Raw genomic sequence first — 22,399 nt, 5'->3', positions numbered from 1 at the left:
CGCTTAAATCTGACTACCGCTGGTAGGTGGCGCATTTTAATCTCGCTTTGCTGCTTGCATATCTCCATTTCCCTTTGGTCCCTTTAGCTGAGTAACGGGTATCTGACAGTCGAGGTACTCGACTATAGTGTTCTTCCTTGTTTTTCCTATAGACAACTTGTCCTACGGAAAACTCTACGAGCTTGCTACGGGTGTTATATGCCTTTTCCGCGCGTTCATGAGTTCGGTTCAATCCTTGGGTCACCTTTTGTCGGATGAGTTCCATCTTGTCTGGGAGACTTATCGGTGGATCTCCTGCCTGTATTCCCCCCAGTTTCCCTAGAATCGGATAGGCTGAACCATGGGTAACCATCCGCGTTCCGAACATTGCGTAATATGGTTCCATGCCTATCGACTCGTTTATGCCATTCCTAAGGGCACACTCTATTCGACTTAGTTGGGTATCCCTATTTCGCTGATCGGTGGCAATTGTCGCTCCCAAAATTTGGAGTACCGATCGGCTTACCCACTCAGCCGCGTTCGCTTGCGGGGAGTAAAGTCCAGTCTTTACGTGTCGAATACCGTAGCGGGTCATTAGCTCGCCAAAAATTTGAGACACAAACTGCTTGCCGTTGTCCGAGTGTATGAACTCGGGGACCCCATATTGATGGAAAATTTTGGTCTCCAGGAATTTGATGACTTCTGCAGCTACTGCATGTCTCATCGGCTGCAACCAGAGGAAACTTGGTCTAGGCATACAAAAATCACCGAATTCCCAGCTTTGGTCCTCGGGGATGGACCCATAAAGTCGATGAACAACCTTTGGCCAGCCCGCTCCGTAACCCGCTGTTCTCCCATGGGTGGTCGGTCATTTTTGTTGGCGGTCTTGGTGATCTTACAGACTTCGCATTCCTTCACTACTATTTGGACATCTACAGCCATCCCTGGCCAAAAGTAAAACTGTCTTAATTTGGCTAGTGATTTGTGCAACCCCCATGCCCTGCGGTTATGGCAAGATGTGCTCTCCAGACTAAATCGGGTCGCAGCTCGGCGGGAACCCAGATCTTCCATGCTCGAGTTTCATCCACGGCGTCGTTTAGGCAGAATCCCATCCGTTTATTTATATAGCCTTCCGATGTTTGAAGGTCTGGACTTTTACCTACATTTTCGTCCACCGCCTACACTAGGTTGACATAATTCGATGACTGGAACGCTGTCGAATCGAGGTTAATGTGTATGTCCAGTTCTTCCGCACCAGCCTTCTGTAGCTCGTCCATATGAACTCGTGAGAGCGAATCTGGGACTACATTTAGTGACCCTTTCCTGTGTTCTATGGTGAAGTCAAACGCTTGTAGCTTCAGACTCCATCGCGCAAGCCTGCCTGATAAGTCTTTCTGACCCATCAGCCATTTTAGACTAGCGTGGTCAGTGATCACTTTGAAGGGCATCCCATATACGTAGGCACGGAATTTGGTAATGCTGAGGATAGCGGCATAGCATTCCAACTCGGTAATGCTGTAATTCCGCTGTGCATTGTTCAATTTGGCTGACATATAGGCAATGGGATGTTCTTGGCCCTCGTCTTCGGTTTGGAACAAAACTCCCCCCACTCCAGTGGTCGAGGCATCACATTGGATGGTAAATGGTTTTTTAAAATCTGGGTGACGAGTACAGGTGCTATTGCCATGCTGGTTTTTAAAAGTTCAAACGCCTTGAATGCCTCTTCCGACAATTCAAATTTCATTATGCCGCTGTCTGGGCGTAGTTTTGGATGAACCTTCTATACCAGCCTGTCATTCCCAGGAACCTTCGCAACTGTTTGGCGGAGCTAGGTTGGGAAAATTCCTGGATCGATTGTATTTTCGCATCATCCGTTCGGATGCATCCTCCCCCAACTACATATCCTAAATATCTTGCCTGGCTGTAGCAAAACTTGCTCTCGTCTACATTTATTGTTAGCTCTGCCCGCTGTAAGCAGGCACTGACCTGGCTCAACATATCAATGTGGGCTTCAAATGTAGGTGAAGAGACCAGTAAGTCATCCAGATACACAAATACATTTTCGCGTAGCGTAGCTGGTATAGCATTATCCATTAGTCGGCACATTCGCTGCGCGGCATTGCACAAGCCGAACGGCATGACTGTAAACTGATACAGTGGCCTGCCAGGCACTGTAAACGAGGCTTTCCCTCTTCTTTTGGTTTCGAGAGGTATTTGCCAAAAGGAGTCTTTTAAGTCAATTGCGGAAATTTAATACGTTTCCTGTAGTCGACTCAACAGACCCTCGATATGTGGTAGTGGATACGCATCTTTGATCGTCCGGGAATTTACTTTACGCGCATCGAGGCAAAGTCCATTTTTCGGCCCTTTTTGCACCAGTGTTACCGGTGAACTCCAGCTACTATTGCTCTCTTCGATCACGCCTAGACCTAACATGCGATCTAGTTCGGAATACACCAGCTTCTGTTTAGCTGGGGATATCGGGTAATGTCGCTGCTTGATTGGTAGGTCCTCGTTGGTCACTTCAATTATATGTTGCTCTAAGCTGGTCTTTCCTAATCCTTTTTCTAGACATGAAGGGTGTGTGTCTATTACCTGCTGCAGCTTACAATGTTGTTCTGGGATAAGCTGATGTGGGGTATAGGTGGTCTCGGGCTTGAGCGTATTGTTCATGTCTAGGTCTCCGGTCATAAGGTCGAAATCCGGTGTTGTTTCAACGGCGGCAACCTCGCGTCCACCTTTACCGAGGAATGTGAGGCCGAACGTGTCCCAGAAATTAATTCCGAAATAAAATCGTTGTATCAGACCTGGCACTATCAAAAACTCGAGGTCCTTGGTTTCTCCTTCCCATTCCACAGGTAACGTTATGGCTCCGGTTACTTGGGTCTCACCACCGCTTGCTGTGCGTACGCATTCTTCGCTTAGCTTCCTTATCGGCCTCGTCCGGTTTTTTTAAGAAAGCGTACGCTCCTCTGCCAATACAGTTCGCACTGGCGCCTGTGTCCAGTAATGCGAGTATCTCTTCTCCATCGACCTTCGTTTTGGCAAAGAAACGGTTGTCATTTTGCACGCTCACCACCGTGTCCACCATCTTTTGCTTGAGTCGGCGATAGTCTGCTCGGGTATCATATAATTTTAGTATTTTCTGTGTTGTTCGTCTCTCGCTATCTGCATCTTCCGAGCCAGTAAACATACGCTCACGAGCAAGTTCGTACGTTCGCTCATTCATTCCGTGCGGAATGTTAGATAAGAGGCCCTGCTCTCGTACTTCTTCCGAAGCCTCCTAAGCTGGTGAGCAGCTTTGATTGCTTGTTCATACGTGGTGATGGTGTTCATAATGTCTGGTTAATTTTCTGTCCCCGGCTGTGGCTTTTATAGCGGAATCAGGGTAGTTCTGATTACGTGTTCACCTCATCAGGTGATCACGACCTTCTATCAACTCGTGCAGTCCCACAGTTCTAAGTTTGTCGCCTTCTGGAGTCGTCGGATTAAGTTCAGAGGTTCAGTCGACATACAGGTGTTTAGCATGAAATACTCCGACACTTTTCCCTACTGCATTGCCCAGCTCATATAGCACTTTGCCCTTTCGCTGGAGTATAACACAGCAAATTCGATTCGGGCCAAGCTTGTCATTATATCCGTCAGCTTTGTTACTGTGCTTGTAGTTATACCCGTTACTCGTAGAGTAAAAGGGTATACTATAACAGGCAGAAGGAAGCCTTTCCGACCCCATAAAGTATATATACTCTTGATCAGGATCACTAGCCAAGTCGATCTAGCCATGTCCGTCTGTCCGTCTGTCTGTCCGGATGAATGCTGAGATCGGAAACTATAAGAGCTAGGCTATTGAGATTTGGCGTGCATATTCCTTAGCTTCTTACGCAGCGCAAGTTTGTTTCAGCAGAGTGCCACGCCCACTCTAACGCCCACAAACCGCCCAAAACTGTGGCTCCTACAGTTTTGATGCTAGAATAAAGATTAACTGAAATGTATTGCTCTCATCAAAACCTATCGATTGACCCAAAAAAAAGTTTGCCACGCCCACTTTGACGCCCACAAACCGCCCAAGCCTGTGGTGCCCACAATTTTCATGCTAGATAAGAAATTTAAACTGAAATGTATTGGCCATGGTAATTTGCCACGCCCATTCTAACGCCCATAACGCTTAAATCTGACTACCGCTGGTAGGTGGCGCATTTTAATCTCGCTTTGCTGCTTGCATATCTCCATTTCCCTTTGGTCCCTTTAGCTGAGTAACGGGTATCTGACAGTCGAGGTACTCGACTATAGTGTTCTTCCTTGTTTTTCCTATAGACAACTTGTCCTACGGAAAACTCTACGAGCTTGCTACGGGTGTTATATGCCTTTTCCGCGCGTTCATGAGTTCGGTTCAATCCTTGGGTCACCTTTTGTCGGATGAGTTCCATCTTGTCTGGGAGACTTATCGGTGGATCTCCTGCCTGTATTCCCCCCAGTTTCCGTAGAATCGGATAGGCTGAACCATGGGTACCCATCCGCGTTCCGAACATTGCGTAATATGGTTCCATGCCTATCGACTCGTGTAGGCCATTCCTAAGGGCACACTCTATTCGACTTAGTTGGGTATCCCTATTTCGCTGATCAGTGGCAATTGTCGCTCCCAAAATTTGGAGTACCGATCGGCTTACCCTCTCAGCCGCGTTCGCTTGCGGGGAGTAAAGTCCAGTCTTTACGTGTCGAATACCGTAGCGGGTCATTAGCTCGCCAAAAATTTGAGACACAAACTGCTTGCCGTTGTCCGAGTGTATGAACTCGGGGACCCCATATTGATGGAAAATTTTGGTCTCCAGGAATTTGATGACTTCTGCAGCTACTGCATGTCTCATCGGCTGCAACCAGACAAACTTGGAGAAATGGTCTAGGCATACAAAAATCACCGAATTCCCAGCTTTGGTCCTCGGGGATGGACCCATAAAGTCGATGAACAACCTTTGGCCAGCCCGCTCCGTAACCCGCTGTTCTCCCATGGGTGGTCGGTCATTTTTGTTGGCGGTCTTGGTGATCTTACAGACTTCGCATTCCTTCACTACTATTTGAACATCTACAGCCATCCCTGGCCAAAAGTAAAACTGTCTTAATTTGGCTAGTGATTTGTGCAACCCCCATGCCCTGCGGTTATGGCAAGATGTGCTCTCCAGACTAAATCGGGTCGCAGCTCGGCGGGAACCCAGATCTTCCATGCTCGAGTTTCATCCACGGCGTCGTTTAGGCAGAATCCCATCCGTTTATTTATATAGCCTTCCGATGTTTGAAGGTCTGGACTTTTACCTACATTTTCGTCCACCGCCTACACTAGGTTGACATAATTCGATGACTGGAACGCTGTCGAATCGAGGTTAATGTGTATGTCCAGTTCTTCCGCACCAGCCTTCTGTAGCTCGTCCATATGAACTCGTGAGAGCGAATCTGGGACTACATTTAGTGACCCTTTCCTGTGTTCTATGGTGAAGTCAAACGCTTGTAGCTTCAGACTCCATCGCGCAAGCCTGCCTGATAAGTCTTTCTGACTCATCAGCCATTTTAGACTAGCGTGGTCAATGATCACTTTGAAGGGCATCCCATATACGTAGGCACGGAATTTGGTAATGCTGAGGATAGCGGCATAGCATTCCAACTCGGTAATGCTGTAATTCCGCTGTGCATTGTTCAATTTGGCTGACATATAGGCAATGGGATGTTCTTGGCCCTCGTCTTCGGTTTGGAACAAAACTCCCCCCACTCCAGTGGTCGAGGCATCACATTGGATGGTAAATGGTTTTTTAAAATCTGGGTGACGAGTACAGGTGCTGTTGCCATGCTGGTTTTTAAAAGTTCAAACGCCTTGAATGCCTCTTCCGACAATTCAAATTTCATTATGCCGCTGTCTGGGCGTAGTTTTGGATGAACCTTCTGTACCAGCCTGTCATTCCCAGGAACCTTCGCAACTGTTTGGCGGAGCTAGGTTGGGAAAATTCCTGGATCGATTGTATTTTCGCATCATCCGTTCGGATGCATCCTCCCCCAACTACATATCCTAAATATCTTGCCTGGCTGTAGCAAAACTTGCTCTCGTCTACATTTATTGTTAGCTCTGCCCGCTGTAAGCAGGCACTGACCTGGCTCAACATATCAATGTGGGCTTCAAATGTAGGTGAAGAGACCAGTAAGTCATCCAGATACACAAATACATTTTCGCGTAGCGTAGCTGGTATAGCTTTATCCATTAGTCGGCACATTCGCTGCGCGGCATTGCACAAGCCGAACGGCATGACTGTAAACTGATACAGTGGCCTGCCAGGCACTGTAAACGAGGCTTTCCCTCTTCTTTTGGTTTCGAGAGGTATTTGCCAAAAGGCGTCTTTTAAGTCAATTGCGGAAATTTAATACGTTTCCTGTAGTCGACTCAACAGACCCTCGATATGTGGTAGTGGATACGCATCTTTGATCGTCCGGGAATTTACTTTACGCGCATCGAGGCAAAGTCCATTTTTCGGCCCTTTTTGCACCAGTGTTACCGGTGAACTCCAGCTACTATTGCTCTCTTCGATCACGCCTAGACCTAACATGCGATCTAGTTCGGAATACACCAGCTTCTGTTTAGCTGGGGATATCGGGTAATGTCGCTGCTTGATTGGTAGGTCCTCGTTGGTCACTTCAATTATATGTTGCTCTAAGCTGGTCTTTCCTAATCCTTTTTCTAGACATGAAGGGTGTGTGTCTATTATCTGCTGCAGCTTACAATGTTGTTCTGGGATAAGCTGATGTGGGGTATAGGCGGTCTCGGGCTTGAGCGTATTGTTCATGTCTAGGTCTCCGGTCATAAGGTCGAAATCCGGTGTTGTTTCAACGGCGGCAACCTCGCGTCCACTTTTACCGAGGAATGTGAGGCCGAACGTGTCCCAGAAATTAATTCCGAAATAAAATCGTTGTATCAGACCTGGCACTATCAAAAACTCGAGGTCCTTGGTTTCTCCTTCCCATTCCACAGGTAACGTTATGGCTCCGGTTACTTGGGTCTCACCACCGCTTGCTGTGCGTACGCATTCTTCGCTTAGCTTCCTTATCGGCCTCGTCCGGTTTTTTTAAGAAAGCGTACGCTCCTCTGCCAATACAGTTCGCACTGGCGCCTGTGTCCAGTAATGCGAGTATCTCTTCTCCATCGACCTTCGTTTTGGCAAAGAAACGGTTGTCATTTTGCACGCTCACCACCGTGTCCACCATCTTTTGCTTGAGTCGGCGATAGTCTGCTCGGGTATCATATAATTTTAGTATTTTCTGTGTTGTTCGTCTCTCGCTATCTGCATCTTCCGAGCCAGTAAACATACGCTGACGAGCAAGTTCGTACGTTCGCTCATTCATTCCGTGCGGAATGTTAGATAAGAGGCCCTGCTCTCGTACTTCTTCCGAAGCCTCCTAAGCTGGTGAGCAGCTTTGACACTTTTCCCTACTGCATTGCCCAGCTCATATAGCACTTTGCCCTTTCGCTGGAGTATAACACAGCAAATTCGATTCGGGCCAAGCTTGGCATTATATCCGTCAGCTTTGTTACTGTGCTTGTAGTTATACCCGTTACTCGCAGAGTAAAAGGGTATACTATAACAGGCAGAAGGAAGCCTTTCCGACCCCATAAAGTATATATACTCTTGATCAGGATCACTAGCCAAGTCGATCTAGCCATGTCCGTCTGTCCGTCTGTCTGTCCAGATGAATGCTGAGATCGGAAACTATAAGAGCTAGGCTATTGAGATTTGGCGTGCATATTCCTTAGCTTCTTACGCAGCGCAAGTTTGTTTCAGCAGAGTGCCACGCCCACAAACCGCCCAAAACTGTGGCTCCTACAGTTTTGATGCTAGAATAAAGATTTCAACTGAAATGTATTGCTCTCATCAAAACCTATCGATTGACCCAAAAAAAGTTTTCCACGCCCACTTTGACGCCCACAAACCGCCCAAGCCTGTGGTGCCCACAATTTTCATGCTAGATAAGAAATTTAAACTGAAATGTATTGGCTTCGTCAATACCTAACGGTTGATCTAAAAAAAATTTGCCACGCCCATTCTAACGCCCATAACGCTTAAATCTGACTACCGCTGGTAGGTGGCGCATTTTAATCTCGCTTTGCTGCTTGCATATCTCCATTTCCCTTTGGTCCCTTTAGCTGAGTAACGGGTATCTGACAGTCGAGGTACTCGACTATAGTGTTCTTCCTTGTTTTTCCTATAGACAACTTGTCCTACGGAAAACTCTACGAGCTTGCTACGGGTGTTATATGCCTTTTCCGCGCGTTCATGAGTTCGGTTCAATCCTTGGGTCACCTTTTGTCGGATGAGTTCCATCTTGTCTGGGAGACTTATCGGTGGATCTCCTGCCTGTATTCCCCCCAGTTTCCGTAGAATCGGATAGGCTGAACCATGGGTACCCATCCGCGTTCCGAACATTGCGTAATATGGTTCCATGCCTATCGACTCGTGTAGGCCATTCCTAAGGGCACACTCTATTCGACTTAGTTGGGTATCCCTATTTCGCTGATCAGTGGCAATTGTCGCTCCCAAAATTTGGAGTACCGATCGGCTTACCCTCTCAGCCGCGTTCGCTTGCGGGGAGTAAAGTCCAGTCTTTACGTGTCGAATACCGTAGCGGGTCATAAGCTCGCCAAAAATTTGAGACACAAACTGCTTGCCGTTGTCCGAGTGTATGAACTCGGGGACCCCATATTGATGGAAAATTTTGGTCTCCAGGAATTTGATGACTTCTGCAGCTACTGCATGTCTCATCGGCTGCAACCAGACAAACTTGGAGAAATGGTCTAGGCATACAAAAATCACCGAATTCCCAGCTTTGGTCCTCGGGGATGGACCCATAAAGTCGATGAACAACCTTTGGCCAGCCCGCTCCGTAACCCGCTGTTCTCCCATGGGTGGTCGGTCATTTTTGTTGGCGGTCTTGGTGATCTTACAGACTTCGCATTCCTTCACTACTATTTGGACATCTACAGCCATCCCTGGCCAAAAGTAAAACTGTCTTAATTTGGCTAGTGATTTGTGCAACCCCCATGCCCTGCGGTTATGGCAAGATGTGCTCTCCAGACTAAATCGGGTCGCAGCTCGGCGGGAACCCAGATCTTCTATGCTCCAGTTTCATCCACGGCGTCGTTTAGGCAGAATCCCATCCGTTTATTTATATAGCCTTCCGATGTTTGAAGGTCTGGACTTTTACCTACATTTTCGTCCACCGCCTACACTAGGCTGACATAATTCGATGACTGGAACGCTGTCGAATCGAGGTTAATGTGTATGTCCAGTTCTTCCGCACCAGCCTTCTGTAGCTCGTCCATATGAACTCGTGAGAGCGAATCTGGGACTACATTTAGTGACCCTTTCCTGTGTTCTATGGTGAAGTCAAACGCTTGTAGCTTCAGACTCCATCGCGCAAGCCTGCCTGATAAGTCTTTCTGACTCATCAGCCATTTTAGACTAGCGTGGTCAGTGATCACTTTGAAGGGCATCCCATATACGTAGGCACGGAATTTGGTAATGCTGAGGATAGCGGCATAGCATTCCAACTCGGTAATGCTGTAATTCCGCTGTGCATTGTTCAATTTGGCTGACATATAGGCAATGGGATGTTCTTGGCCCTCGTCTTCGGTTTGGAACAAAACTCCCCCCACTCCAGTGGTCGAGGCATCACATTGGATGGTAAATGGTTTTTTAAAATCTGGGTGACGAGTACAGGTGCTGTTGCCATGCTGGTTTTTAAAAGTTCAAACGCCTTGAATGCCTCTTCCGACAATTCAAATTTCATTATGCCGCTGTCTGGGCGTAGTTTTGGATGAACCTTCTATACCAGCCTGTCATTCCCAGGAACCTTCGGAACTGTTTGGCGGAGCTAGGTTGGGAAAATTCCTGGATCGATTGTATTTTCGCATCATCCGTTCGGATGCATCCTCCCCCAACTACATATCCTAAATATCTTGCCTGGCTGTAGCAAAACTTGCTCTCGTCTACATTTATTGTTAGCTCTGCCCGCTGTAAGCAGGCACTGACCTGGCTCAACATATCAATGTGGGCTTCAAATGTAGGTGAAGAGACCAGTAAGTCATCCAGATACACAAATACATTTTCGCGTAGCGTAGCTGGTATAGCTTTATCCATTAGTCGGCACATTCGCTGCGCGGCATTGCACAAGCCGAACGGCATGACTGTAAACTGATACAGTGGCCTGCCAGGCACTGTAAACGAGGCTTTCCCTCTTCTTTTGGTTTCGAGAGGTATTTGCCAAAAAGAGTCTTTTAAGTCAATTGCGGAAATTTAATACGTTTCCTGTAGTCGACTCAACAGACCCTCGATATGTGGTAGTGGATACGCATCTTTGATCGTCCGGGAATTTACTTTACGCGCATCGAGGCAAAGTCCATTTTTCGGCCCTTTTTGCACCAGTGTTACCGGTGAACTCCAGCTACTATTGCTCTCTTCGATCACGCCTAGACCTAACATGCGATCTAGTTCGGAATACACCAGCTTCTGTTTAGCTGGGGATATCGGGTAATGTCGCTGCTTGATTGGTAGGTCCTCGTTGGTCACTTCAATTATATGTTGCTCTAAGCTGGTCTTTCCTAATCCTTTTTCTAGACATGAAGGGTGTGTGTCTATTACCTGCTGCAGCTTACAATGTTGTTCTGGGATAAGCTGATGTGGGGTATAGGCGGTCTCGGGCTTGAGCGTATTGTTCATGTCTAGGTCTCCGGTCATAAGGTCGAAATCCGGTGTTGTTTCAACGGCGGCAACCTCGCGTCCACCTTTACCGAGAAATGTGAGGCCGAACGTGTCCCAGAAATTAATTCCGAAATAAAATCGTTGTATCAGACCTGGCACTATCAAAAACTCGAGGTCCTTGGTTTCTCCTTCCCATTCCACAGGTAACGTTATGGCTCCGGTTACTTGGGTCTCACCACCGCTTGCTGTGCGTACGCATTCTTCGCTTAGCTTCCTTATCGGCCTCGTCCGGTTTTTTTAAGAAAGCGTACGCTCCTCTGCCAATACAGTTCGCACTGGCGCCTGTGTCCAGTAATGCGAGTATCTCTTCTCCATCGACCTTCGTTTTGGCAAAGAAACGGTTGTCATTTTGCACGCTCACCACCGTGTCCACCATCTTTTGCTTGAGTCGGCGATAGTCTGCTCGGGTATCATATAATTTTAGTATTTTCTGTGTTGTTCGTCTCTCGCTATCTGCATCTTCCGAGCCAGTAAACATACGCTCACGAGCAAGTTCGTACGTTCGCTCATTCATTCCGTGCGGAATGTTAGATAAGAGGCCCTGCTCTCGTACTTCTTCCGAAGCCTCCTAAGCTGGTGAGCAGCTTTGATTGCTTGTTCATACGTGGTGATGGTCTTCATAATGTCTGGTTAATTTTCTGTCCCCGGCTGTGGCTTTTATAGCGGAATCAGGGTAGTTCTGATTACGTGTTCACCTCATCAGGTGATCACGACCTTCTATCAACTCGTGCAGTCCCACAGTTCTAAGTTTGTCGCCTTCTGGAGTCGTCGGATTAAGTTCAGAGGTTCAGTCGACATACAGGTGTTTAGCATGAAATACTCCCACACTTTTCCCTACTGCATTGCCCAGCTCATATAGCACTTTGCCCTTTCGCTGGAGTATAACACAGCAAATTCGATTCGGGCCAAGCTTGTCATTATATCCGTCAGCTTTGTTACTGTGCTTGTAGTTATACCTGTTACTCGTAGAGTAAGAGGGTATACTATAACAGGCAGAAGGAAGCCTTTCCGACCTCATAAAGTATATATACTCTTGATCAGGATCACTAGCCAAGTCGATCTAGCCATGTCCGTCTGTCCGTCTGTCTGTCCGGATGAATGCTGAGATCGGAAACTATAAGAGCTGGGCTATTGAGATTTGGCGTGCATATTCCTTAGCTTCTTACGCAGCGCAAGTTTGTTTCAGCAGAGTGCCACGCCCACTCTAACGCCCACAAACCGCCCAAAACTGTGGCTCCTACAGTTTCGATGCTAGAATAAAGATTTTAACTGAAATGTATTGCTCTCATCAAAACCTATCGATTGACCCAAAAAAAAGTTTGCCACGCCCACTTTGACGCCCACAAACCGCCCAAGCCTGTGGTGCCCACAATTTTCATGCTAGATAAGAAATTTAAACTGAAATGTATTGGCTTCGTCAATACCTAACGGTTGATCTAAAAAAAATTTGCCACGCCCATTCTAACGCCCATAACGCTTAAATCTGACTACCGCTGGTAGGTGGCGCATTTTAATCTCGCTTTGCTGCTTGCATATCTCCATTTCCCTTTGGTCCCTTTAGCTGAGTAACGGGTATCTGACAGTCGAGGTACTCGACTATAGTGTTCTTCCTTGTTTTTCCTATAGACAACTTGTCCTACGGAAAACTCTACGAGCTTGCTACGGGTGTTATATGCCTTTTCCGCGCGTTCATGAGTTCGGTTCAATCCTTGGGTCACCTTTTGTCGGATGAGTTCCATCTTGTCTGGGAGACTTATCGGTGGATCTCCTGCCTGTATTCCCCCCAGTTTCCGTAGAATCGGATAGGCTGAACCATGGGTACCCATCCGCGTTCCGAACATTGCGTAATATGGTTCCATGCCTATCGACTCGTGTAGGCCATTCCTAAGGGCACACTCTATTCGACTTAGTTGGGTATCCCTATTTCGCTGATCAGTGGCAATTGTCGCTCCCAAAATTTGGAGTACCGATCGGCTTACCCTCTCAGCCGCGTTCGCTTGCGGGGAGTAAAGTCCAGTCTTTACGTGTCGTATACCGTAGCGGGTCATTAGCTCGCCAAAAATTTAAGACACAAGCTGCTTGCCGTTGTCCGAGTGTATGGACTCGGGGACCCCATATTGATGGAAAATTTTGGTCTCCAGGAATTTGATGACTTCTGCAGCTACTGCATGTCTCATCGGCTGCAACCAGACAAACTTGAAGAAATGGTCTAGGCATACAAAAATCACCGAATTCCCAGCTTTCGTCCTCGGGGATGGACCCATAAAGTCGATGAACAACCTTTGGCCAGCCCGCTTCGTAACCCGCTGTTCTCCCATGGGTGGTCGGTCATTTTTGTTGGCGGTCTTGGTGATCTTACAGACTTCGCATTCCTTCACTACTATTTGGACATCTACAGCCATCCCTGGCCAAAAGTAAAACTGTCTTAATTTGGCTAGTGATTTGTGCAACCCCCATGCCCTGCGGTTATGGCAAGATGTGCTCTCCAGACTAAATCGGGTCGCAGCTCGGCGGGAACCCAGATCTTCCATGCTCGAGTTTCATCCACGGCGTCGTTTAGGCAGAATCCCATCCGTTTATTTATATAGCCTTCCGATGTTTGAAGGTCTGGACTTTTACCTACATTTTCGTCCACCGCCTACACTAGGTTGACATAATTCGATGACTGGAACGCTGTCGAATCGAGGTTAATGTGTATGTCCAGTTCTTCCGCACCAGCCTTCTGTAGCTCGTCCATATGAACTCGTGAGAGCGAATCTGGGACTACATTTAGTGACCCTTTCCTGTGTTCTATGGTGAAGTCAAACGCTTGTAGCTTCAGACTCCATCGCGCAAGCCTGCCTGATAAGTCTTTCTGACCCATCAGCCATTTTAGACTAGCGTGGTCAGTGATCACTTTGAAGGGCATCCCATATACGTAGGCACGGAATTTGGTAATGCTGAGGATAGCGGCATAGCATTCCAACTCGGTAATGCTGTAATTCCGCTGTGCATTGTTCAATTTGGCTGACATATAGGCAATGGGATGTTCTTGGCCCTCGTCTTCGGTTTGGAACAAAACTCCCCCCACTCCAGTGGTCGAGGCATCACATTGGATGGTAAATGGTTTTTTAAAATCTGGGTGACGAGTACAGGTGCTGTTGCCATGCTGGTTTTTAAAAGTTCATACGCCTTGAATGCCTCTTCCGACAATTCAAATTTCATTATGCCGCTGTCTGGGCGTAGTTTTGGATGAACCTTCTATACCAGCCTGTCATTCCCAGGAACCTTCGCAACTGTTTGGCGGAGCTAGGTTGGGAAAATTCCTGGATCGATTGTATTTTCGCATCATCCGTTCGGATGCATCCTCCCCCAACTACATATCCTAAATATCTTGCCTGGCTGTAGCAAAACTTGCTCTCGTCTACATTTATTGTTAGCTCTGCCCGCTGTAAGCAGGCACTGACCTGGCTCAACATATCAATGTGGGCTTCAAATGTAGGTGAAGAGACCAGTAAGTCATCCAGATACACAAATACATTTTCGCGTAGCGTCGCTGGTATAGCTTTATCCATTAGTCGGCACATTCGCTGCGCGGCATTGCACAAGCCGAACGGCATGACTGTAAACTGATACAGTGGCCTGCCAGGCACTGTAAACGAGGCTTTCCCTCTTCTTTTGGTTTCGAGAGGTATTTGCCAAAAGGCGTCTTTTAAGTCAATTGCGGAAATTTAATACGTTTCCTGTAGTCGACTCAACAGACCCTCGATATGTGGTAGTGGATACGCATCTTTGATCGTCCGGGAATTTACTTTACGCGCATCGAGGCAAAGTCCATTTTTCGGCCCTTTTTGCACCAGTGTTACCGGTGAACTCCAGCTACTATTGCTCTCTTCGATCACGCCTAGACCTAACATGCGATCTAGTTCGGCATACACCAGCTTCTGTTTAGCTGGGGACATCGGGTAAAGTCGCTGCTTGATTGGTAGGTCCTCGTTGGTCACTTCAATTATATGTTGCTCTAAGCTGGTCTTTCCTAATCCTTTTTCTAGACATGAAGGATTTGTGTCTATCACCTGCTGCAGCTTACAATGTTGTTCTGGGGTAAGCTGATGTGGGGTATAGGCGGTCTAGGGCTTGAGCGTATTGTTAATTTCTAGGTCTCCGGTCATAAGGTCGAAATCCGGTGTTGTTTCAACGGCGGCAACCTCGCGTCCACCTTTACCGAGGAATGCGAGGCCGAACGTCTCCCAGAAATTAATTCCGAAATAAAATCGTTGTATCAGACCTGGCACTATCAAAAACTCGAGGTCCTTGGTTTCTCCTTCCCATTCCACAGGTAACGTTATGGCTCCGGTTACTTGGGTCTCACCACCGCTTGCTGTGCGTACGCATTCTTCGCTTAGCTTCCTTATCGGCCTCGTCCGGTTTTTTTAAGAAAGCGTACGCTCCTCTGCCAATACAGTTCGCACTGGCGCCTGTGTCCAGTAATGCGAGTATCTCTTCTCCATCGACCTTCGTTTTGGCAAAGAAACGGTTGTCATTTTGCACGCTCACCATCGTGTCCACCATCTTTTGCTTGAGTCGGCGATAGTCTGCTCGGGCATCATATAATTTTAGTATTTTCTGTGTTGTTCGTCTCTCGCTATCTGCATCTTCCGAGCCAGTAAAGATACTCTCACGAGCAAGTTGTTCTAGGCTCTTATGGGGGGAGATTTGGTTGGGCTTCGGTGTTTTTACCGGAAAGGGTTGGTCCTGGTCCGCCCGGCTATCCCGGTCTTGCCTGACGGACTCCGCGCAAAAGCCGCTGGGTTAGCATCTGCATCCGTCCCGACTTTCTCGCAGAACCTGCACGTGGCATCGTGGAATTTGATCGGGGAGGATTCTTCCTTCGCAGGATGCTTCCTGTAGAAATCTGCTCCCTTTCCACACTTATAACACACCAGCGCGTGTATGGGCCTCGGCATCCTTGTCCATCCTCATAACGCCCTCGTGTGTCTTTCCCCTGCCGGTTAAATTCTTCCACCGTGACCGCGTCCGGTAAGTCCTCCAGTGTCTGGAATTCCTCTATTTCGTTGACCTCCGCTCGTCGCATGTTTCTTCCTGTGTTTCTCAACCAGCGATCAACTTGGAGACCCTCTCTTTTGAGCTCCGCTAATGAGGTTATTGGGGATGTTAACAGCAATCCCCCCATCTGGGAGTTCATATTGTCCTTCAAGTGCTTAACGAATTCATGTTCAGCGATTTTTTGCTTGAGCTTGAAAAGCAAGTTATGCATGTCCGAGACATAATCGCTAAGGGTTTCGTGTGGCCCTTGCTTGCGTTCCATTAATTCCTTGACTTTCATAAGGTCCTTTCCGGTAGTGAAAAATGCCCGTCTTATTTCCTGGGTCAATGAGTAGTAGTCAAAATCGTAATCTTCTGCCTTGCCCTCCATTAACTGCCAATACTATGTCGTGGCTGCACCTGCCAACAGAAGATGGAATTCACGAAAGACTTGTTGACGGCTGAGGTCATACAATTCTTGCAGTCCATCCACGCGGAACAGGAAACTCTCAACTGTCATGCCGCGACCGCTTCCATCGAACTTTAGGTTCCACCTGTCTAATCTGACATCTTTTGGTCTTGGTCCCTGAAAGGATGAGTTCCGATCGATCTCTGGATGCAGTTGGTGACTCGACTCCCTCGCGGTTCTTCTGAATTGCCTGTGTGACGGAGTATCAACCCGCCTGGGTGTTCTTAACCGGTGCATCTGGCTATTGAGCATGTCCTGGGTAACCGGTTCGAGAGGCGGAGTCTCTTGGTACCTCAAGAAACTGTCAGTGGGATTTGGAACTGTTCGGGCGGCGAAGGCAGTCCCTTCTGTTCGGGTCTCCTGGATGTCGGAGACTGCAATTCTGTTATTTTTGCTTTCACAGCTTCTATCTGGGCGCTCATACCACGCTGCATTTCGTTGCTCTGCCTCAAGAGCTTCATGCTTCTGAAATTGGGGAAGCATACTTGATCTCCCCTTCGACGGTCCTACGGGTTGATTCTCCCCACCGGCGGCTCCTTCCATTTCAGTATATTGGTCCAAATTGTTTTCTTCAGAGAGGGTATCTACCTGTCCTGGCTGATTCTGTGCCCGCTCCCACGGCGCTCCTTCAGGTGAATCTCCTAGCCTTGGCGCGCTTGCACTGCGGGGTTGGTGATTTTCACCGCGTGTTGTTGCTCGGGTCACTCTTCCGGTGCTGGGTTGGAATAAGACCTTCTTCTTGGCCCCCTTCATTTATAGGATTGGGCCTTCTTTAAAGGCCTCCGCTTTCTTTTATAAATTGTCACTTTGTGCTGATTAATACATGCACTAAAATTTTCGATTAATGTAAAAGGTTCACGTGATTCTTTTCAAAACACCCGGTCAGCGACGTAAACGCTGAATAAGTCGCTTCGTGTAGAAGCGGCTAACACCCCTAGTTTGCCGCTTCTACACAACTGGGTTCCGCTAAACTAACATGCCCTTACTTCCCCTTTCTCTAGACAGCTATAATGTTCCAAACGGAATGCTGCGTTTAGATAAAGAATCTGTCCTAAAAAAACCCCCTCCCGCCAGTCGTCGGAAAACAAGTTATTTGACCGATCATTCTCGGGCTCCACAACAGTCTCATATTTCTCTGGACTCGAACCACGCAAACAACCTCACCAACTAGCCTAATACGTTGTGGGGCGTCAGCCAGAGAAACTAAAGATCGTCCACCGCCCAAATGTGGTCAAGGGAAACCGCAAAGACTCGAACCAAGCAAACGAACGGACAAATGCCTAGTACGTTGTGGGGCGTCGGCCAGAAAGCACCTATAAATTGTATCTACGTTAATTTCAACAAATAGTCGGTCGGCACTTAGTTGTAGGTATAGTATGTAGTAGTATTATAAAAAGGATAACTCATAGTTCTTGGTTTAGGGAAATTCTGGTAAATTTGTCCATGAACAAAACATGGAATTCCTACAATTGTAATAGACAAAAAAAATTAAAAAAAAAAAATTATTCTGAGACAATGTTCTGATTGAGAGGCCTCTCAACACTGACAGACACAGAAGTTGGGGACTTTAAAGTTACTAATTTAAAGCCAAAATAAATAAGTATGCGCATATTTTAAATTATTTAAGCTCCCTGCTCTATCAAACAGTCAAACTACTCATGGCAAATAAAGATGAAAGCTATGCCATCCCTAGGTACATCCACTCCGATACCGCAGGTACCGAGATTGTGGACCCTGGTAAAATTCCTTAAGGAATATGAAATGTCCTAACGTTGGGCGCCAATTCTGTTACGTGGGCATATTAGTACCCGAGTCCTGAGAAGGACTTGGGCCGAGGGAGAGGCGTCCGATATTCAGGCACCATTTGCCGGCATAAGCTACGTCGTATTCGTGTCGTATGATCTTGGTAAGCCTCTCTCCTCTCCAACATAACGAGAATAAATATTAAAAGTGCCTGAAAAATAATATTAGTCATAAAGTTCGTCAGTCATCAGTCCACACTGCCCAACAAGCTCAGCTGTCGCTTGATCGCAATACGATCGGGCTGTGTTTTGGCCATATTCCCTCCCCTTCCCACATTCGTGTGCCAATGGATCGTCGCGGGCCGCGCAATACGATCCCCTATTGTCAAGGTTGTCCGTCAAAAGTTATGTCATTGTTCTTGACCTACTCCACTTCTCGCGTCAGCACACCCCCTTAATGAAGCTCTAGCACACCATGGTTTCGAATACTTTTTTACATTATACATTTATTAAATAATATTTATGTCGGCGTGTGCTGGGGTTGAGTAACATAATATTGGCTAATTCATATAGGGATTAAATTAATTGACAATTATTGTATTAGCGGAGAGTATCGACTTTACCACCTGTGAAGGTGCACACATCAGCAAAATGCTGACTGTTCACGACTACAAACGTCGCTCAGAGGGCTCTTGCAATTGTACATACAATTACAAGGCTGATACTCGCCGCTGAAAAATTAACATTTAATTATTATGCATAAAAAATGTAGAAAAATGTGTAAAAAAAGAAAAGTATATCTAAATGATTATATATATGAAACAATTATTATATATGGATATTATATATTATTACATGAATTCCTAACAGTTTAATTCTTTGTCTTAACTATGAAAGTATTAACATTGCCCAAAAATAAATTCTTATCTAGACGGGAGAGGACAATGACCATTGGAACGGTAGAGATAATGATAGCCTTTTCGGTCTTATTACAGTGGGCAAGTGGAGAAAAATCTAGAGGGAAGGTCTCAATATATAAGTACTCCAATTCAGTCACTGTTAATGGTAGGGTCACTTTTGATAACAAGTATAGAACTCTTACGTTAAATTGTGGATCAGTGTCTATTGTTTTTGCTAAAGCTTCTGAGGTAATCATGGTGCACGGATATATATATATATGCATTTATAAGAAAGGAACCGTGTTCCGACGAACTTACCCTCCTTTTAAACCTGGGCGATGAGATCTCGACGCTCCGGATCCTGGACTTTGGGAGATTTTATAATTGTTTTATATATATATATACGAGCAAGACTTGATGGCGGTTTACAAAAACAAAACACAAAAATTACGTTACACAAAAAAAAATAACACTATCGCAATATAGATATGTATGTATGCATGCATCGTATGAGAGTTCCACTGCGGCGCACGTCAGTTCCAATGTTCGAGCTGGGGCTGGTCGGTGCAGCTCCAATTTCTTGTTCACGTATGTATTTGATGGTTCTGTTTACACTTGCATTCAGAAATGCAAGTACTCGCAAATTGTTTATAATTGTTTTTGGCGATTTACTCTTTGTTAACTTAGAATGCAGTTTATTTGCCTTTTATTGGTTTTTATTGTCTTTTTGTTGTTTCACTTCACCGCAACTGCTCGGCTTATGCTCCAATGTGGATCACCACTTTCTCCAGGGCGTGATGTTGGTCGCGGCGTCTCTGAACAGAGCGCTTGTACATCTTAACCACCTTAAGGATCACTAGGACTAGGAGTAGTCCAACGATGAGCTTCATGGCCCTGTTGACATCTTGAATATCGTCCTTGTGGTCAACGATCTCTACGGTTTTAATCACATTGGCGGTGCTGCCGGCCACTTTGGAAGTTTTGCTGCCCATCTTGGGGTCCTTAGGCCATGCCCTTGGTTCACTAGTTCTTTTCGTCCTTCAGGATTTTTTTGCAGGTTGACTTCCTCTAGAATGTGGTCGATCGCAGGACCAGTAATCAGGACTTTCTCTTGAGTGAAGTTGATCCTAGGGAAACGTTAAAGACATCCTTCTGGACACCAGCCTTCTTCCAGTCATGGTCTGTGGTGATGGCAGTTGTACTTCTAGACCACTGTCAGGGGGAGATCAGAACAATTTCTGTCTGACTTCTCTATTTGGCTAGGGTCTTTAATACCGGACTAGAGCTTTCGCTAGCTCCCCCATATTGGATGAGTTAACTGGGTGTTCCCACCTAGGGGTACTGTTTCTCTATTTCCCCTATTTTAGGAGTCAACGGCCGACTGGTGCACTTTGTCACCTTACTGAAGTATGGTTACGAGCAGGACGATCGTGGTCGTTGTTCTGGCCATGCGACACCCATGAGCTGTCGAATTGTTTTTGCTGTTTTGCCCTTATCGATCGGAGTGTGGTTAGTCATTAGGGCCCCTACCCTCAACTTAAGACAGTTGTTAATCTTTGTATGGGGAGGGCGTACGTAACAATACATCTACTAAACATACAGAAACCAGATACTAAACAGCTAGTACCCAGCTAATAACATCTAGTAAACAGCTTGTATACATCTACTAAACATATAGTAACCAGCTAATAACAACTAGTTAGCAACTAGTAGACATCTACTAAACAGATAGTAACCATATATTAATAGCTCATATCAGTTAACAACAGCTAGTAATCAAAGTTCAAGCAGCTCAATCGCTATCATGAATCACGAAAACCAGATGAGTATTGATATTAAAGAGTTTATTAAACTTATTCAAAATCTTAGATAATGATGCCTAACTCATACAAATAGTATACAAAATAGAATAGAACTAGAATACTAGAAAAATAGTTGGCAACAAACACCTCTATCATATACTTGAATCAGAAATTAAATTAAAAGACGCTCCTATGTTAGGTAATGATGCCTTCGAAATGTGTTATAATGTTAATATGGGATGGTACAAATAAATGGTTTAAAAATAATCGAACATCTGAGAAACATTAAATTGTGAGAATTATTTTACATCTACCAATGGGAACCAAACGAAAATATATGTTTGAAACGAAGGTTAACAACCCATATATTTCTTACAGAGGGAGGAGTCAGAAAATTAATTATTTAAAAGTATATATAACCAAGCGAAAATATACGTTTGGAACGAAGGTTAACAACCCATATATTTCTTACAGAGGGAGGAGTCAGAAAATTAATTATTTAAAAATATATATAATATATATTTAATTATGAATTAAATGAAATATGTTTACAATAATAAAATAAATAAAATAATATTAAATGATCCTACAAAATTTGTTTCTGACTGTAATTAAAACTACAAGTACGAATGAAGGGAAAGTATTTTGTTCAATGGGGTACGTCGGCTACTTGCGAGTTGTTGCACTGTCGTAACTTCATCGCTTATCAATGGTCTTGAGATGTATGATCTTATCAGACGTCCTGCTCTTTGGTCTTGGACATGTGACTTTAATAACGGTCAGGTAATTATAGTTCACGGTAAGGTGGTTTGTATGCTTTGATAATTCTTAATAAGAGACTATAACAACTCATAACACTTGTTAACAGTTAGTTACCATCTAAAACTAAGTACTTTACAGATACTATACAAAAAGTAATCATCCGAAACCAAGTACTTTACAGGTACTATACACAAAGTAACCATCCACAAAGTCAAAATCTATTAAATTCTGGATGGAGCAGTGGAGACGAAATTTCTACGGGACCCCACTTCAACTTTTCTGTACCATTAAAAATGTTGTTGAGATTTGCTGAGGATTATAAAAAAGTTTTGTTAAAATGTAAACATGAAATAGTGTTGATGCTAACTAAGAATCGTGGCGATGTGTTCGAACAAAGCAGAAATGAACAAACTTTTAAACTGGAAATGACGAATATAGTCTGGAAAATTTCCCATGTAACTCCGAGCTATTTTGCATAAATTAAGATGTATGATATTATTAAAAATGGTGTAAACCTACCAATCGCATTTCGGAGTTGGTATGGGAGTCAACACAGCTGGAATGTGAAATTGTCGGCTAGGCGCGAAAAAACCAAGATTTTGTAATTTTTGGATTTACACTAAATGTTGAACTTATCAAAAATAATTTATCGAATTTGGAAGTTCATTTAAATTCTGAAGCATATCCATATGATAAACTGAATGTTGATTTAAGTAAGAATCGGTATGCTCACCTATACGAAACGTATACTAGATCTCAATCTAGTTACTATAACCGTGAATCACTACCATTTGTGATCCCAAATAAATTTAAATTGAAGGCCCCTATTATTGTGGTTGATCTTTCATTTCAAAAGGAATCAGTGAATACTGGTCCTATTGATGAGAGAATTTCAATAGAATTGACGACACCAAGTCATGAAAATTTTTGT

The 22,399-nt window shown here is 45.4% G+C and overlaps 2 protein-coding genes across 2 annotated transcripts; both read right to left on the bottom strand.

Moving 5' to 3' along the window:
• Nucleotides 1-2,229: 2,229 nt before the first annotated feature.
• LOC139354908 (uncharacterized) lies at nt 2,230-5,069 on the bottom strand. The gene is made up of 3 exons (XM_070999162.1): nt 4,331-5,069; nt 2,962-3,093; nt 2,230-2,879 (listed from the first exon to the last, which is right to left on the bottom strand). The coding sequence occupies exons 1-3, from the start codon at nt 5,067-5,069 to the stop codon at nt 2,230-2,232; spliced, it is 1,521 nt and encodes a 506-aa protein (XP_070855263.1).
• Nucleotides 5,070-6,377: 1,308 nt separating this feature from the next.
• LOC139354907 (uncharacterized) lies at nt 6,378-8,996 on the bottom strand. Its single transcript, XM_070999161.1, has 3 exons — nt 8,258-8,996; nt 7,110-7,241; nt 6,378-7,027 (listed from the first exon to the last, which is right to left on the bottom strand). The coding sequence occupies exons 1-3, from the start codon at nt 8,994-8,996 to the stop codon at nt 6,378-6,380; spliced, it is 1,521 nt and encodes a 506-aa protein (XP_070855262.1).
• Nucleotides 8,997-22,399: the final 13,403 nt, after the last annotated feature.

The sequence above is a fragment of the Drosophila suzukii genome, unplaced genomic scaffold, assembly GCF_043229965.1.
Source record: "Drosophila suzukii unplaced genomic scaffold, CBGP_Dsuzu_IsoJpt1.0 scf_4, whole genome shotgun sequence".
Taxonomy (NCBI): domain Eukaryota; kingdom Metazoa; phylum Arthropoda; class Insecta; order Diptera; family Drosophilidae; genus Drosophila; species Drosophila suzukii.
The sequence above is the reverse complement of the archived record's forward strand: the minus strand, read 5'-3'. Positions and strand labels throughout refer to the sequence as shown.